This window comes from Clarias gariepinus, chromosome 13, assembly GCF_024256425.1.
Source record: "Clarias gariepinus isolate MV-2021 ecotype Netherlands chromosome 13, CGAR_prim_01v2, whole genome shotgun sequence".
Taxonomy (NCBI): domain Eukaryota; kingdom Metazoa; phylum Chordata; class Actinopteri; order Siluriformes; family Clariidae; genus Clarias; species Clarias gariepinus.
The window spans coordinates 4,444,258-4,463,722 of record NC_071112.1 but is presented as its reverse complement, the minus strand read 5'-3'; the positions used below and the strand labels follow the sequence as shown (position 1 = coordinate 4,463,722).

The 19,465-nt window shown below is 37.5% G+C and overlaps 1 protein-coding gene across 1 annotated transcript; it reads left to right on the top strand.

Annotated features, from left to right (window-relative positions):
• Window positions 1-1,824: 1,824 nt before the first annotated feature.
• vax1 (ventral anterior homeobox 1) lies at window positions 1,825-6,851 on the top strand. Its single transcript, XM_053510484.1, has 3 exons — window positions 1,825-2,041; window positions 3,820-4,007; window positions 6,324-6,851. The coding sequence occupies exons 1-3, from the start codon at window positions 1,825-1,827 to the stop codon at window positions 6,816-6,818; spliced, it is 900 nt and encodes a 299-aa protein (XP_053366459.1). The 3' UTR covers window positions 6,819-6,851.
• Window positions 6,852-19,465: the final 12,614 nt, after the last annotated feature.

Genomic DNA, 19,465 nt, shown 5'->3' with positions numbered 1-19,465 from the left:
TGCACAGGAACAAGGCCCACAGCTGGTCCCTGTCACCGAAAAACCCTCATTTTTCCCAAGCTTCAACTTGAACAGGGCTTGAGAATCAGCCTCCTGAGCCCCCCCTTCCCTTCCCTTCCCTTCCTTTCTAGCCCCCTTCTTACCTTTTCTTTAAACAATCCCTCCCCTCCTCCACTTAGCTCTTCTTCTTTAAACAATCTTTCCCTCACTCTTTTTCTTCAACAGGCTGCTCCACACTCTTGCTGAATGAAGTTAGTGCTCCACTTCTTCTCTTACCCTAGCCCCCCCTCCCTCGCCCCCCCCCCCCTCCTCCTCCTCCTCCTCCTGGTCTTCCACTATTCCCGAGCAGACACACTCACTGAATTGTTTGTTAATAGTCCAATTAGATAATTGCCATCTTTCTCCCCTTGTGCTCTCTCTTTCCCATAAAGCAGTGAAAGGCTTTAGGAAGGGTGGGAGTTTGGGGTTGGTGGGGGGTTCAGAGGGAAGAGGCCTTCTGGCCCAACAAGGTGACAAGAAGGGTCCGAGTGCACAGCATTGGCTTGAATTGAATCATTGTAGCCTAATCAATTGTCTTATTGGATTACCCACTACGGCTGTTCCCCAGATATTGTTGCGTTGACAATAAAAAAAGCTGCAAGTGCCTGTGTGTGTGTGTGTTGTACTGAAGATTTAATTTCTGGGATTTTGTATGTTTTTAGGACTTTACACTAAAAACAATATGATCGCTTGCTTCCCCAGGTTTGTGTCCACATGTTTTGGACACAATTTTAAAGTGTATTTCTATCTCTACTTTTATCAATGAGTTTGTGTTATTTATTTCACACAGACGCAGGACGCTGCTCACTTTTCTTCCTGATGGTGTGTGTGTTTGCCCGTGATCTTTCGCACTACAAATTCTTGCCGAAGTGCATTTCATTTTTTTTCCTCATTCCTTTTTTCTTTTTGTATCCCACGTCTCTCCGCCTCTCTCGCTCAGTCAAATTCTCACTCTCGCTTTCTCTCTCACTCTCTCTCTCTCTCTCCCACTCTCTCTCTCTCTCTCTCCCACTCTCTCTCTCATTCTGCCCGTGTCTGTCAGTCCTAACGTAGAGACAGTGGTGCGAATTGTCGTGCGGGCTCGTTGCAATATAACTGGACTAAATTTGCTTATCCTGAATAAAGATTTATGCTTCATCAGAGTAACGGGACATCAACAGCGGGACACCTGAGACCGGACTGGAACTTTTCTGCGAGGGTTCTCCCTCCGTTCTGCATGTTGGGTTTTGAAAGCGTGTGAGCACTCCTTCATGATCCAAGACCAATCATTAGACTGGGATCTGTAAGTGTGTGTGTGTATGTGTATGCGTGTGAAGACTGGCTAGGAGAGGGGTTGTAGGGAACGCACCCCTCCATTAGCGTGGCATATATTTCCCCAAACAATTTAGCGTATTCGGGAGGTTACGCAAATCCGAAGCTGGTGAAATTACCGTAATCAATTGCAACGAGCGGGCATGCATCCATCCGCGCCTCTGATTGAATGGAGATCGTCTCTATCAAGCTGACGCGCAAGTAACGAAGACAGGGGCCACTAAATTGCTGCTGAATTTAGGGCGAGAAGTCCATGATCACTGGCCAAGTGAGAGCAGACACTGATGATAGAACGCTTGGGACATGAAGCAACTGCCGCGTCGACATTAGATCCCTGACTCAAGTGTCCAAATAGCTGTGGTTTTACACGCAGGACACAGAAACTAGTATTATCAAGATTTTTGTTTTTGGCCTTAAAAAAGAACAGAAGAAGGAAAAGAACAAGTTGAGCTACTCTGAGAAGGACACGCGAACATGGACGTCCGCTACAGCCAGGAGCCGGAAATGGGGATGGTGCTGAAGAACGGACTGAAGGAAAGCAAGGAGGTGAAAGACTCCCAGGGGAGCCTTTCCAAAACACTCCTGAAGGAACCACAGGACTCCTTCTCTTCATCTGGAGCCATGGAAAACTGTGAAAAGAGTCGCACGAACACGGGAGATCCAGACTACTGCCGGCGGATTCTAGTTCGAGGTAAGGTAGTGATGTTCCACTGTTTGGATTTAATGATGCTTTATAGGAATATTTTACTAAAATCAACGTTACATGGACAAACCTGCCAAGGTAGCACATTTTCAGTGTGTAATATTTTTGATCATTAAAAGCATTAATATAATTTTTGAAATATTATAAAAAATGAAAATGATTTCAATTTCAATTAAATTTTAACCCATAACAATTTCACTGTCTTTTCCTAAACTATATTAAATTATTGCATATCCAAAATTGAAATTAAAATAAATGATTCACAATTTCTGAAAATATGTTGAGCTTCATAATCACTGGTGCATTTTGTTTTATCTTTTTTTCCTTTCCTATTTTAATTTAAACCAATACTTTATTTTCTTATTGTCTTCTGCAGCTTTTTTGAAATGTATGCATTTATATTTTCAAAACGTATTTCAGAATTTACTAAATGCAATACATTAAATATATATATATTTTTTAAATCTTTTGTATATCTTATTTTATATATTTTTTATTCCGGTTCCTTTTAGTAGGGTATTTCAGAAGAATTAAAAAATAAAGTCATACATTCCTGTTGTCTGCAACCGAACGACAAATAAACGATGCCTCAATTTCTATTTAAATGAAATAAAGTGTAGAGAGCTACCATCCATGCTGTGCAGGTTCACCACTTCCCAAAACCCACAGAGCAGTCATCTCCATTTATTATTTACTTTTCCAAACTCAATCAGGCTCACACACCGAGACCTGATCAAAGCCCAATGAAATTAGCTTGATTAAATTATTGTTTTATTCCTTCCAGTTGTGCTTAAGCTGCCGATGTTCCTGTTTCGCCGCACTGATCACATTACAGCATACACAATAAAGGTGTGAAGAATGGAAAGGAAAACTAAAAGGGCTCCACTTCTTCTTTATTTTTAGACAGTATTTTAATTTTTTGTTTTCGTAAAAGCATTAGATTTCCGATTAAAATATTTTTAAAAACTTTTTTAAGCAATATGATTTCTTATTTAATGTCATTTACGTTATTTTGTGTGTTTTTATCTATTTATTTCAACATTACTGTTTTAATCATTTATTTGAACACACTATATCTTAAATCTTAAAATAATATGAAAAGATTTAAAAAATGAAAAATACATTTAGAAAGCTTAAATACATTTAATTTCTTTAGCATTTTGTTTTTGAAACTTTTGACTCTCCTGCATTGTTTGAAGTGGAAATTTTGGTTCTGAAGAAAACTGCATTGAAAGTCCTAGGAATTATGTAGAATAAATAAAAAACAAGGTGATCTGTGAAGCGTAATTTAATAATAAGTCTAGGAGATATTATATAATTATTTTTAAATTCTAAGCAGATTTATTTTTCTGTGGTTGTGAGAATATATTTAGAATATCATCCTAATTTTATGGTTAAATTGATCAGGTATTTTATAGTTTTAGGCGCTCTGTAGGTGAGTGCTGTGTATTCCAAATGTGAAGTATTTTGTATTTAAGAAAGAATAATTTGATAATTATTTTTTAATTATTAGTAGGGGAAAAAAAAGCATTTTTCAACCTTGAGAGTATGTTTATATATATATATATATATCGTTTTAAATTTTTATTATTATTATTTAATTATTAATATTTTTTCTTACAAATATCTATAATATCTATGTGTATGTGTTTTTTTACTTATATAAATATTATTTATTTATATAAATATAAATTTTACATTTCATGCTTTATTAAAAATTGCAAATTTTTGAGATCCAATCATAGCATTTGTTTTGCTTTTTTTAGATGCCAAAGGCTCGATCAGGGAGATCATTCTGCCCAAAGGTTTGGATCTGGACCGGCCGAAGCGTACCAGGACTTCATTTACAGCCGAGCAGCTCTACCGACTCGAGATGGAGTTCCAGCGGTGCCAGTATGTCGTAGGCAGAGAGAGAACTGAACTTGCTCGGCAGCTCAACCTTTCTGAGACGCAGGTACACACACACACACACACACACACACATACATATACACACACTTACACTCTTGCACATACACTTACATGTGAACTTTATATAACTGCCTTAGATGTGTATTTAATTACAGACAGGAAAACAAGAATTTATAGAGACTTATATATGTGTGTGTGTGTGTGTGTGTGTGTGTGTGTGTGTGTGTGTGTGATAATGCAGAAAAATACCTTTGTCCTTTTTTTGGTTAATCTTTTGGGTGTATTATTATTATTATTATTATTATATACCAGTTCAGCTGCTCTCCTCAATTTAATATTTTCCAATTTATACTCCATCTTTCTTAATACATCCTGTAATGCCTGTAATTTCCCTATTTTTCATCTTTATGATGATTACAGCCAGTCATTATTGTCGTTATTGTCGTACGGTACATCAAGAATATTTGTTTGTTTGTTTGTTTGTTTCACCACCTGTTGGAATGCTGTAAAGATGATGGACAGAAGTTTTGGAAAATAGTGTAAAGATCCACAAGGCTAAAGACCCTCTGAAGTGATAGCCATAGAAAACTAAATATACTGTAGACAAAAATAAATAAATAAATAAATAAAATTTTAATAAAAAAAGGAGATGTGTTCATACCCCTCAAATCTATTACCCTTAGCTGATTTATTCAAATAAACATTTTACTCAAGGGAGTAAAATATATATATATACCCATGAGTGATGTTGTCCTTCATTTTCAAGTTAAACATACAGTAGGTCACTCTTCTAGTGAAATTAGTATTTAACAGTCATGGCCTTTTCTGTAAAAACTTGTATCCTACTGATGATGATGATGATGATGATGATATATTGTGTAGGACAGATGCATCCTAATGCATTTCTACACTGAGAACTGTATAAGAAAATAAAAAACAGAGAAAAGATGCACCAAGGAAAGAAATCACACACACAGAGAGAGAGAGAGAGAGAGAGAGAGAGATTAGTCGCCAATTGAAGACAATTCAATTTAAGTTGAAGGGAATAATCAGAGTGTTTTTATTCATGGGATGGTCATGATTTGTCTGCTGCCACTTCAGTGTTTTTTTTTCTAAGCTGCTGCCTATGCTGGTGCTTACCACACTTATCAAGTGTGTGTGTATACAGTATGTGTGTGTTCCAAGTGAATGACCCACTAATTCTAACTCCTAAAAAAATCCTCTTGTAAACTTTTTTGATTTGGTTTAGCTCATCCAGTACTGGTTTAGCTGGGGTTTATTCTGCACAAAAAATGGGCAACAAATAATGCATGAGACTGTAGATACACACTTTTACCGTAAACATGTCCGCATCATCTATCTCTGTATATTCCCTACTTTTGTTGTTGTTGTTGTTGTTTTTGTTTACTTTATTATATTTTTCAAATTATATAAGGTTAAATGTAAACATATTTCATTTAGATTTTTGTTTACGCCTTAAATAACTTTAAAGCATTGTGATCCTGATTGTAATAATTGAATATTTCTCAATTGCCATTCGAATTATTTTAAAATACATATTTCTTGCAGATTCCTCTGTAAATATTAGGTTATGTAAAAAACTCCGAAGCTTGATTGAATGAGTCAATGAGTTGCGATGCACAGAGCTTCAATCCATAAAATCCGTACAGAATCGAGGAACATGCATAAATAATCCTGTAGCTTATGTTGCACGTACTGTGTGACGATGATGTTTATATTTACAGACACAATTTAACACAAGTGTAATGAATTAATAAAGTGTAAAGCTTAGAACTGATAGAGATTATATTCGTCAAATCACGTCTCACTTCCAACACACCACACACACGCACTCAAAAAAACACACAGTTGCATTTCTTCCATCTTGGAGCAGGACATTTCCCATCTCGATAGCTTTGCGTTGTTACAGTACCCGTGCCAGGATAGTTTATTTGCCGAACCCAGTTTGTGATTCGTTTGATTTTATCCCGTCTATTAAAAGCCCCGGATTGTTCTCTGTATGCAATCAGACGACACATGTTTACACAGCTGCGGGTTGCTAACTCATTAGCTGTGGATTGATTTCCAAACTGTGCGCATGTGCTAATGAGGTGAGCATTAACTCCGATAATAGCACCTTATATAAGAGACACGGTAGGTACTGCGTGTCAGTAATTACTGTTTAAATTGTCCCTCACTCTCTTTTCCTCTCTCTTTATTTGCACCACAGACAATTACTGAAAGTGCCTAGCGCCAGATTATTTTATTTTTTTTCCCCCTCTACTCCACAGCCGGCTTATTAAATGTTTCTGTTCTACATTTGAAACCCTCTCACCTGCTTCCTTCTGTCTGTGGGCAGGTGAAGGTGTGGTTCCAGAACCGGCGCACAAAACAGAAGAAAGACCAGGGGAAGGATGCGGAGCTGCGTTCGGCCGCGCACTCGGAGACGGCGGCCACGTGCAGCGTCCTGCGTCTGCTGGAACAGGGCCGCTTGCTCACGCCGCCGGGTATGCCCGGCCTGCTGCCCCACTGTGCCAGCTCCTCACTGGGCATCGCTGCTAATGGAGGATCCTCCTCCAGCAGTGGAACCAGCTCAGCTACAGCATCCAGAAGCCCTCCACTGCCCGCCATGTCCGGCTCAAGCACACTAACCAGCGCCCACCACGGGCTCTTCAGCTTTCCCGTGCCAACGCTGCTGGGAGCCGTGGCATCGCGGATCTCCTCCGCGCCTCTGGGCATGGCCGGCTCGCTGGCCGGGAACCTGCAGGAACTGTCAGCCCGCTACCTGAGCTCCTCGGCTTTCGAGCCGTACTCGCGGACCAACGGCAAAGAGGACAAGAAAGTTTTGGAATAGTGTTGATTTTCTTTAAATTTTTTTTTTTTTGGTTTGTTTACGTTTGGTTCTTTTTTTTTCACTCTGTGTTCTTTGTGTCTATCTTGCTGTGGTTGTCAGTCCTCATGTCTGTTCTTCTTGTTGTCAGAATGCACACGCGAGGCCTCTCGGAACTGTGTGACAAAGCAGAATTCGGACTCGCTCGCCTTTCAGACAGGAGGATTTTCCAAGCTTCTTGCACTATTTTAGGGTTTCACTGCCTGGTTGGGAATTTTTAAGGTGAAGAAGGAGCAAAGAAAAAAAAAAGAGTTGAAAGAAATCCTCACCAGCACAACTTATTTTTATTCCCCTCCATCTGATTTGATCATTTTACCAGCCAGACATTCAGTTTTTTTTTTTTTTAATAATGCTGAGCATAAATCTTCTGTCTGATAGGATGCTATCCTATTTATTTAAGTTAATAAGTAACAACGTTTGGCTTCAATCCTACTAAAACACGCTTTCTGCTTTTCTCCTTGTATAACCCTATTTCTATGATACATTTCTATATCATGCAGTGCCACGTTATTCAGCTCTCACTGGATTGCATTTGATATTCATTTAATTTGTCCCAAATGTTAACCTTTAAAAAAAAAAAAAAAAATACGATACAGTAATTTTTTTTCCAACACCAGCACAGTTAAACATCCTGTGAATATATTGTATGCATCAGCAAGTAACGAGTTTACAATCTGAAACTATTCAATCAGACGTTTTGTAACCCATGGCGCTGTTTAATCCTGTCGAGCCGTTAAAACTCGTCTGGTCGTCCTGTGAGTTTTAAAAGAAAGAGTTTTTTTGATTTGTTTCTCTGTGAAGGCTTTGTTTCCTTCCTGTGCGGTTTCCCGGAGGCCGTCTCGCTCCGTGTTTCAGTGTCTTCAGTGAATATGCAGTCTTGCTCTTTTTGCGTGTGTGATGGTACTGTAGTCCTGAGTTCCATGTTTTTTGCGTACGTGTTTTTCCAACCTGAGTTGAAATTCCCTCACAGTTGCTCCGAGGCCTTGATGAGGACGGATTTTCAGATTTTCTGGACGTTTTTGCAAAAAAAAAAAAAATAAATAAAAAAAGACACACCCTTTTGCCAGTAAAATGAAATGCCTAAACTATACAGAATGTTTTTCTAATTTTGTTTTCTTCCTCCTACTGGCTGGAAAATCTGCTTCTAATCGAGAAATAAAGAGCTGGAGAGACGTTAGACACATCCTCGTCATGGTGAACGTGAAGACAGAGGAACGGAGAGAAAGGGTCGCACCCGAGCAGGCCGCTGTGCCGAGGGTGGAGAGCGGGCGAGGCGAAATTATTGTAGTATAAAAGCAAGAAAAATGAGAATTGTAACTAAAACAAATTGTTATTTTATTGTAAATTATTTCATGTCTGTAATAAATAGATTAGTCTATTTGCAAAAAAAAAATGCAAGAGTGAATGTAGGGGATGGTCAGATGCTCCCCGGTGCTGTTGTTCTTGAACATGTTGACCTTTTGTGACCTGTGGTACGAGTGTGGATATATATATTATATATGATTACAAAAACAACTCCAGACGCCTTCAATCTCCTCCTTTATTTCCTTTTGGATTTCATTCGCACTCATAGGCTGTGTTTGAGTCTCTGCAGTGAAAGATGTTTTTTTTTTTTTTTTTTCTCATATCAGATTCTGTTATTATACACAGAATGTTATTTGCTTTATTGCTTGTAAGGTAACAATCATCTGTCCCTGATTTGCATAGCCGTCCTTTCAATACGCAGACATGAACGTCACCTCGAACAAACCAACAAACAAACAAACAAAACAGAAGCGAGACGCGATTGTGAAATAATTCGATTTACTTTTGACTGGGGGGAAAAAAATCATATACAATTGCGTTAGTGGGAATTAAGCTTATTACTGAATTAATGCTTTTTTTAAGCACATGAACGGAGGTTATTTGTCAGTCTGTAAATGCCGTTCATGTCTCTATTCGTTTCCTTCGGTGTGCATTTTCATGCACAAGGTCAGCCGATGCCTTCAGTGCATCTGTGCACCCTTTCTTCTTCATGCATTGTGCCTTTAAAGAAAAAAAGATGAGGAAGACAACGACGCAAGGCCACACTGTGATCGGTGAGGGTGATAAACCGTGCACCTCATGGGTTGTCTGTGTTTAATTGGCCTAGGGCTGGGGGTTTGGTGATTTCTAGGCAAAAAAAAAAAAAAAAGATGTCGTTAGCTGAGTGAGACAAGGGCATGATGTTGTAATCATACACTGACGTCGTTATTCTGCTCGGATGTTTTGACAGGAGAACAATAAGACGTGTGATTTATACCATGGTTGGACTTAATAAAAACAATTAGATCAGACAGAGTAGTTGTACAGGGTTTGGCCGGTTGTGATTCATGTGCATTTTGGATTTTTTCACTAAATTGGGAAAGTGTGTGTGTGTGTGCTCATTTTCCTGGTATAAAAATCTGTATTTATTTTATTTTTTTATTTACTTATATTTAAAATATTAAAGGACCTAATAATTGGGTCACTGAGGTTAAGGTTTGGTTTAGGTTCAGGTTCAGGCAAAGCTTTAATTATTTGCAATAATACAATCCGATCAAAGGAAGTAATAAAACGTGTGTTATTATTTGAAACAGCAATCTGCGTTCTACAATTTAGTTTCCTGACAAAATTCCTACTTGTGCATTTATTGCATAACTTATATGCACGCATTTATTTGATGTAAAAGGTTTGTCCTGATACACACTCTCCAATTTATGTTCCTGATGCAGGACACAAACCGTATATATATATAAAAAATAAAAAATAAGTATTGTGAAAGTATTAAAAATAAAAAGTACAAAGGGATCAAATTTTCCGAGGGTCAATCTCAAAGCAATTTATTCCACCGTCTGTTACTGTTTATGCAGCAGAACGACATCTGCACAGGACACGCCAAGAGGATGCTAAACTCTTTCACAAAGCCGAGGTGGAGAAAGAGACAGAAAGATGGAGCAAAGATTAGACTGTCCTTGTGGTAAAAGATGAAAATGGTCACGTTGTGACACAATTGTATTTGTGTAAGATGTCAGCTGAAGAAAAATATCTGTGTTTGGGGAGGGGACGGATGTTGGGTAGAAATGTAGTCTGTCTGTCTGTCTTTCTGTCTGTGTGAATAACCGGTGCTGTCTTAAGAACTTGAAGGCTGTCGCTTAAACTCCTGTTCCTGTAGCACCATAGCATGACCTACATTTCTCTATACGTTGTTGAAGAGTTCGTCCGATGGTTCAACGTGGAATGTAATTGAGACATATTTAGAATATAATACCATTTATTTGAATCCTGTCCGTGGAAAACAAAAGTAACCTGATTGACAGGACAGTCTTCTTCTTTCTAGAACTATGCACCTGATCAGATTTCTTAAAATGGAGAAATGCTGTGATTTTTTTTTTTTTTTTTTTATGCGACATTAGCTCTCAGTTCTGTGCAGCGCTAATGATGTGTTTGTATCTTTGCACACACTATGGACATCAACTGAAGGCCTTTGTTCCTTTAGCCATGGGTCTATGTGTGTATGTGTGTGCATGTGTGTGTTCAAGCCTGAACCTGTCCCACACCGTTGCCGAGGCTTGGGAATCTCCCAAACAGCATAAAAACCCCCAGCTGCTGCCTCCTCCTTTATTCAGCACTCCTCTATCTCTGTATAGACCAATTAGGCTGAAGGTCAAGCTGGATTGGGTTTGGAGGGGACAAAGGGGGTGGAGCTAATAGTGACAAGAGGGTGGGGGGAGGATGCGTGTGTATGAGACCACCAACACGTTTTTTGCTTCGTCACATGACCAGCGCTTGAGTCCAGGCCTCGGGAAGGAGGAAGCACAGCATCCTGTCGCGGTTTTGTTCCTCTTTGTGCATCTCCAAGCGTTCCTCTTTTATGCCGGACACTAAGCGTAACGTCTGTGTATGAAGGACAGAAGAAAAGAAATGGGGTTTTGTTTCTGTTCTTTAGGAGGGGGAAGTCTTGCCATAGGTATCCACAGCTTTTCCTTACATGAGGGAGGGAAATTGGAGACGAATCGCATCGGGTGAAGATCTACTTAGCCAGCCAACTAGAGGGCTTAGGGGGAGAAATAAACAGACAGTAAATGTATACCCACACACGTGCATAAACATCCCTAAACACCAACTCAAATGATGTCTGAATTTGCTGAGCATCATTTTTGTTTCTTTAATGCTCCCTTTCATAAATTCTTCTTCACCCAACCATCTTCACCTTAAAATGTTTCTTCAACTTGGTACATCCTTAACGTAATTAAGAGGACCTATGGAAAACTTTAAAGATTTTTGCTTAATTGTCGTTGAGTGGCGGCACAGTGGCTTAGTGGTTATCATTGTCGCGCTGCACCTCCAGGTTCCGGGCTCGGTTGCCACCTTGAGTCTGTGTGCTTGGGGTTTGCAGTTCTCCCTGTGCTTGGTCCGGGTACTTCCTCCGGGTTCTTCCTCCGGGTACTCTGATTTCCTCCCACACTCCAAAGACATGCAGATTACTGTAGGCTGACTGGCGTTCCCAAATTGCCTGTAGTGTGTGAGTATGTATGTGTATATCCTGTGATGGATTGGCACTCTGGTCCAGGATGTACCCTGCCTTGTGCCCCAAGTCTCCTGGGATAGGTTTCAGGCCCCCTGCGACACTGTTCGACATTGGATCCTCAAGGTTTCCCCTTGAAATTTTACCATTTTTGACACCTTCGCTTGTGGCGCTTTTTGACTTGTTAGCAAAACGAAAAGGCAGGACTATTTGCATCCCAGCCCAGCCATGAATATGTCAGGTTCTTGCTCTATATCTCTAGATCATACTGTATATCTAAACATCATTCATCATGATCTTTAGTAAGTGCTTCCTCCTGATCAGGGTTGCAGTGGATTCAGAGTCCTGGGTGGGACACCATTCTCACAAACACATTCACTTACTCATTCACATTTAGGGGAAATATAGATCATTGGAATATTTTGGCGAGTTTGAAGGAAAGCAGCTAATCTGAAGGGAATCCACATGGACACGGTAAGAACATGTGGAAAAACTCCAAACAAACACTACAATACGCTCAGGATCAAACCAGGGACCGTGGAACTCTGAGGCACCAACACCTACTGTTCCATCATGTCACCCACATTTCTGACAGTAATAAAGACTTTTTGTAAACCACTAAAATGCCCTATTGGGTATAATGCTATGGTATGTATAAGAGTAATAACTTTAAAGACAATTTGGAAACAATTTAGCTTCTGTCTTATGTCATAATGGACAAATCTATAATCAAATATATAGAGAAATTAGATTATACAGTGACTGTAAAAGCTTTAAAGTTGAAGTACCCAGCAAATCTCATCTGAAATATGAGATGAAATATGTATATTTAAGAATTAAAGATAAACTAAATTAAATAGGAAATTGCTGTTTTGCATAAAAACGTAGTAATGTAAAACATAGCCAGTTAATGATTATTAAAAACCTACAGATTACAGAATAAACCGCAAACTCAACTCCTCATCATGGTGCTATCCATGTTCAAACACACACACAACTATCAATAGTGCCAGCTAAACCCTGTAGCATGTGAAGGTCACCATTGAGTGATTAACTGGAAAGCTGCTTGAAATTTCTACATTTATATAATGAATTGGTTGCGGAAATGATGTTAAAGTGAAACGCTAAGAAATTAAACCAAAAATATTCAGTTGAAGTACAAAACACAGTAATTGGCTGGATTGGAGAAGACTTCCTAGTCATTAATGAGAACTTTAAGGGTCTACATAAAAACATAAAAGTCAAAGGGTTTTTTTTGGTTTTCATGTAAATGTGATTAAATAACTAAGCAAGTGTTCAGTTTCTGTAATGTTCAAGTAAAGTACCCATCCATTCATTCGTTATTTACTGTATACCACTTACTGTTTAGGGTCATGGGGGCCTAGAACCTATTCAAGGGCACAAGGCAGGGTACACCCTGGATGAGGTTCCAACCCAACGCAGGGCACAAATTCACACACAGAAACGTAGTCATACACTGCTGGCAATTTGAAACACACCAGGCATGAGGAGGACCATGCAATGCGACACACACACTATACAGTAGATGAGATTCGAACCCCCAACCTTGAAGGTACTGTATGAGGTGAACTGCGAACCACTAAGTTCACCTTAAGTAAAGTATATAGTAAATACATGAAATAATACTTTAATAAGTTAATAAGAATAATACTCTTTTGGCAAAAAAAAAGGAATCATCAAAGCTACCGCCAAATGAAAACAACAAATTTTGTAGGTGTTAATGGGATAATATTTTAAATGCAGACATACTTTTTCATTAGTTAAATGGTTAATTGATTTATTGATAAATTACAAGAAACATTCAAGTCAAACCGGGACTTGTAATGAAATGACTCATAAATGGAGGCGTAAAACCTATTAACATTAACAGAAGACTTCAAGCACAGTATAGTGATGAGACTCTTACAGTAATTACAGTAAAACATTTGAGCGGTGCAAACGTTTTTAAAAAGGCTGTATATTGCTCAGATGCCACTGTAGTCGTTCCTGTGAACATTTAGCTAATGAAACGCCTATGCCTGAAAATTTATATACTGTATACTGGAACTTCGGCCAGCTTGTGGAAGAGATGCATTTGTCAGTTGGAACTGTACACACATCATTCCCCAACACCACTTGCACATCACAGGAACTCGGGAATATATTCCCGCTTACAATCCTGACCTTGCTCTAAGCCATTTCCAGATATGTGCACCATTAATGAAGTTCAGACAGGAGAAGCAGGCAGTTTGATGATTGCTCTGGCGTACTGAGAAAACTGTCTACCTTGACGGTATCCTAGGTAAGTTGGCTTTTATATTGATTGTTAAACACATTAAAACAATAATATATACTTCCTCAATAGGGCAAATAATAATAATAATAATAATAATAATAATAATAATAATAATAATATACCTGTTTCTGGCCCTGACAAACACTCAACTATGAACAATAAAAAAAAAGTGTCTTATCACACTGAACTATTGTAAATATATTTCATATGTTCTCAGTAACCTTGGTGGCTTAGTGGTTTTTATATCTAATATCTAATCGAGGCTTGTTACTCATTAGCATGAGTGATTTTCTAGTTCAAGGAATGTGTGTAGGTGTGTTTTCATTGTATACTTGCTGTACAAGTGCTGTTCAAGCCTCTTATACAACATTCAGAGGTTTTCCATGCAAAACAATACTAAGGACAGAAACTGAATTTTGACACCACATATTTGAGTTCCACATGGTATATATATATATATATATATATATACTTTATATATGTGTGAAGTGTAGTATGTTTGTTGACTCTGGGTTGATTCTGAAATTGTCCCATATAATAAGTGAGTATTTAAATGACTGAATGACTGCATGTTCTGCATTTCAATAACACCCTTTGATCATTAGACCCTCAATATAAATTTAGGTCATAAGTGCAACGTCACCTGTGACAAATGCAATTTTACGTTTGTCCCTTAGTTAAAGCACCTATCTAGCGTGCAATTATTTATACTGTAGTCATAGAATGTGCTCATTTCTGATTGGCTGACAGATGTCCTGTTTATTATTATTATATTTTTATTTCAGGATGGCTGTATAAAATACCAGCAACATTAAATCTCAATCAACAACTTTCAATAATATGTTGGACAATAAATATATAACAGCCATGTTTATTGCCCTCCCTACTGTAAAAAATGAACGGTCTGAATTAACTGCATTTGCTGCATGGAAACTAAATCAATTAAAGGTGACTAAAAATGTTATACAACGTTACAATAGAAGTCTGACTGAAATGGGAGAATAAAAAGTTTAGAAAAATGTTTGTTTTTTAGCAGTTTTGAGTCAAACATGTCCAAAGTGTTACCTTTAGGGTTACAGATCAGCAGTGGCGTATTGAACATAACACATAATGCAGCGTCCTGCTGCATTTACTCTAAAATTATATTATTTATTAGTGAAAAGCACTTAGTTTGAAATCTAAGTGAGTATGAGATTTTATCTTTTACATTTTCTGTTAGTAGCCTTTAACCAAAATTTTAAATTAACAAAATATGTTTAGATAAGTTACCTTTCAATTTTGATATATTAGCTAGGTTCATAAATCAGCTTGTTAAATTAGCTTGTTTTATATTTGATAGTACCGTGCTAATCTATAATTTAAATGTTATAAAAATGCTTAAGCTACAAGCCAAATTCTAGAATTATGGGCAGCGATTCCATCTGTTTTATATTATTATTATAAAGTATTTTTAAATATTAATAAACTTTCACTAAAGTGGACTTTTACAGTACTTCCATACTTCAGCAAGGTTACCTTTTGTTTAAGAATAATAGTTTCTCAGTATTTTGTATATGCTTAGTACAGTATTAGTATTACCTAACAAATTAGAATTATCTAACTATCCTACAAAATAATACTACAAAACGTAAATTTTTGCCTCAAAATCATATTACAACACTTACATTTTGCATTAAAAATTAAGCTACAACTTTTATTTCGCATTTAGATCATAATACAAAGAAATTACACTAAAATATTTCAAAAAACTATATATATATGTTTTTTTTTTTCAAAATAATACTTCAAAACTTAAATATAACATTGTAATCATACTACAAAACATACATATTTTAAATTGAAATTACACAACAAACACTCTTTTTTGAAATTAAACAACTTTAGTAAGTATCTCAAATGTATTTAATGGACATTATTTAAATTTGTACAAGAAAATTTTTGGTTATTTATTTAGGCTTTTCATTTCTGAACTTTTCAACAAACAGACTGACGCAAAATTTTTATAGGCAACTTTAGTTGATAAGTTATTAAGATATTATGGTAGTCCTGTTTGATATAAATCAAACAACTATTGCATTGTTATAACTGTATAACTATATCATAACTTTATTAATAATAATAGGTAATGTTAGTTACAGTACTGTAACTATGAATGAATTAATGAATTAATGTTTATGGACCTCACTTTGCTAAAATCATTTATAACTGCAGTGTAGCTTTGGGTATGATAAAATTCTGAGAAATACAACATTGGTAATGTCATGGTGTTGATGAAAGTTTCTCTTGAACATGCAGTACATCAATTTACTTAGAGTTGACAAATAAAATGTCTAAGCTGTTTTAATAATAGACCTTAATCTATTAATAATCTATACTCAGTAGCATATGGTGATTGTAATAATATTGAGCTGAATGCTTATAACACGCTATTAACAATTTATAAAATGCATTATTATTATGGTTATAACCTGTAATGCTGATTTAAAAAAAAAAAATCATATCTTCATGAATTTACTTTTCTAAGGGTGGCAGAATTTTCAGAACTGTACTGAGTAACAGCTTCTATCTCTATTTGTCTTTTATTTCCCTCTCCTTCATTCATTAACTTGTCTGTAAAGAAAGCATCATCGGATCTTTAATTTAAGTTTAGATTAAATACACCTCTGTGCAAGGTCATTCGGCAGGATCTGTCTTTCTCCTCGCTGCTTATGCTCTGCCTCGGGCTGTGTGTTTCCAGCTGGGCCGTGCAGGAGTAAAGCTGATGTATTTTAAACGAGGGCAGTGCTCCTGTGGGTGGAGGCTCTTCACTGGTATTAATCGGCTATTTTTCGCGTTCTGTCTGAAACGTTTGGATTGACTCTCGAGAGACTCAGCGAGCACAGAGACCTGCGAGCAGCACCAGCCGCTAGGCTCAGCCACTTCAAACTCTAGTGCTTTTCCTGCCACAATATTTCACACTGGAGTGTGTGTACGTGTGTGTACAATGTGGGCAATTGTGTGTGCATGTATCTGTAAGAGTAGTGTGTATAGTGTGTGGGATTACATGTGTGTGTGTGTGTGTGTGTGTGTTCAGGTACAGTATGTTTTTTTGTTTAAAAGTATGAGTACAGTGTGTGGATTGTGTGTGTAGGTATCTGTGAAGGCACTGTGTGTGTGTGTGTGTGTGTGTGTGTGTGTGTGTGATTGGAAGTGTAGAGGTCCATCCCTAAACACTTGATTGTGTGTGTGTGTGTGTGTGTCCTTTATATGTGAGTGTGGAGGTGTATGCACTGTCACGCTATTTCATACCTGTGTGGGTGTGTATGTGTGTGTGTGAGACAGAGTGAGAAAGAGAAAAAGAGAGAGAGTGTGTGTTGTGTGTGTGTGTGTTATTTGGAGGTGTTTTTTGTAATTGAGTGTATTAATAGACTTAGTGTGTGCTTATCGTATAGTACCACCATACTGTGTGTGTGTGTGTGTGTGTTATTAAAGAGTGTTTTTTTTTTGGAATTTAAATCCATAGTAGCACCATACTACAGTACGTGAGTGTGAGTGCAAGAACTTAAACTTTAGAGGCTTTGTACTGAATTCCGTCTTGTAGAGTGAGACACAAACATCGGCATTGAGGAAAGAAATGCTAATGAGTGATTGGAGTGTCATCACTCACCTCCTCTTTACATGCCATTCACACATAAAGTGCTCGTCCAATACCACATTTCACACACACTTACAGTTTGCACAAAAGTACTCGTCCCCCGGATGACTTAATTACAAATGCAAATAAAAAAAAGACATATATCACCATGTGAATCACACTTCTCATACTTCTTGTCATGTCTCGTTTTTAAGGACCGAGAACCTCAACCAAATTTACCGGCTTGAATCGGCAGCCATGTAAAACATCCAAAAACTGCGCAGCAGCAAATTGGTTTGAAGTGTTAACTGTCTGCGTGGTGAAATGTGCTCATATGCTGGATCATGGACTAGATGAGCTCTTGAGCTCGAAGCTTATGGGACCCAAAGCGGACGGGGCAGAAACGTCACCTCGTTGAGATCTTTTTGTTGCACTTTGGTTCGCATTTTCGCCAAAGCACTTTGGAGTAGTGTGAAAAACGTGTGCTCTTCATGTGGAAGTGAGAGAGGGACAGGATGATAGAGAATCGCCAAAAAAGCAGTAGCCTGAGAGAAGGGTCTGCTGGTGTAAACGAACTAGCAAGCCTATACCGTCTGCGTTTAAAAGATAACAATTCATTTTTGCTAGCAAGATCAGATTATTTGTTTTCTGAATTTACGGAAGAATTAAGACTGATAAGTCTGATTTCTGTTTAAACCCTGGGGGGGCGGGGGGAGGGGGGGGTATATCTTTCACTTGCATGTTAAAAGTTGCACTGAGAACATACAGATGGATAAATTAAAAACTGTGTCTGTCCCTTTTTCAGGCTGCAAAGCAACAAAATGTGAATATTTCAAACGGGTGAGAGGTAATTCTTTTCTATATTCGCTCTATTACTTATATTGCCGCTGGATCTTTGGCCAGAAGTGCTGTTGTGGGAAATAAATCATGTTCTTAACCAAGAATTTGAGAGCACTACACCATAACAGATTGTACCTGGGTAATATTATGACCATTGCTTATGAGATCCACTCTTTTACATTAGGCATTAAGAAAGTTTTAACATTATAGCACATACTGTTTTTGGGGAGGAAAGCGTTTTTATTATACATATGCTAATTATTTATATTTATGTACATTTATAGCCATAGTTCATACTGGCACATAGTTAGATTAAAGACTGACATATTTTTCCTCAACAACTCCAAAAAGCCATAGTACGAGAGGGTTCCTCTTAACAGATCTTCAAATAGGATGAAGAAGTGTTTTTTTTTTATTATTATTTTTTACATAAAATAAACTATACTGTATTTCTATTAATGGTTAGAAAGGGGATTTTGAAGATTCCCAGCTATTTCTCGCTGGGACAGTCCACTCTGAGATTGGCCAATAAATCAACATCTTTAAAAATCAGAAATTTCTTTGGAAATTTCATTTAGATAGATAGATGGATGGATGGATGGATGGATAGATAGATAGATAGATAGATAGATAGATAGATAGATAGATAGATAGATAGATAGATAGATAGATCTTTATTCAACCTGAGGGGAAAGTGCATTACTGCTAGCATTAAAAACAATTAAAAATAATTATTTTTTTAATTAATTAAAATTGTATAGTGTTACACATTAACATGAAATAAATAATAATTGCAGAAATCACAGTACCCCAGCCACTGGATGCAGTCCTGGTCCTTATCCCAGATAAAATGAGAGGGGTGCATCAGGAAGGGCATCCAGCGTACAAAAAAAAAAAAAAAAAACTGTACTAAGTTGTGTACTGATCAGATGATCCGCTGTGGCAACTTCTCCATGGAAGCAGCTGAAAGGCAAACAACAACAACAGAATCATAGATGACATGTATATATATATATATATATATATATATATATATATATATATATATACAAACTCAGACAAAACTCAAATAAAAAATCCAAATTGTACAGCATAAAATAAATAAGCATATGTGTCTATTCCAATCTGAAATGAAGGAAACAAAAAAAAACTGTCATAATAAAGGCCAGACATTTTTGTTTATTCATTTCATCATCAAACTATGATTGTTTATCATGTGCAGTACTTTTTGCATGCCCGTGCAGAGAACGTGCCTACTGTATGTTGTGTCCTTTCAAGAGCGCGCACGCCGGCCCTGCGTCATGACGTAAAGCGTTGCACGGCACGTGAGCGCTCCC

Coding starts and splice junctions, on each gene's coding strand:
- vax1 (XM_053510484.1), top strand. CDS start 1,825: ATGGACGTCCGCTACAGCCAGGAGCCGGAAATGGGGATGGTGCTGAAG. Junction 2,042..3,819: donor CCGGCGGATTCTAGTTCGAG/GTAAGGTAGTGA, acceptor TGCTTTTTTTAG/ATGCCAAAGGCTCGATCAGG. Junction 4,008..6,323: donor TCAACCTTTCTGAGACGCAG/GTACACACACAC, acceptor GTCTGTGGGCAG/GTGAAGGTGTGGTTCCAGAA.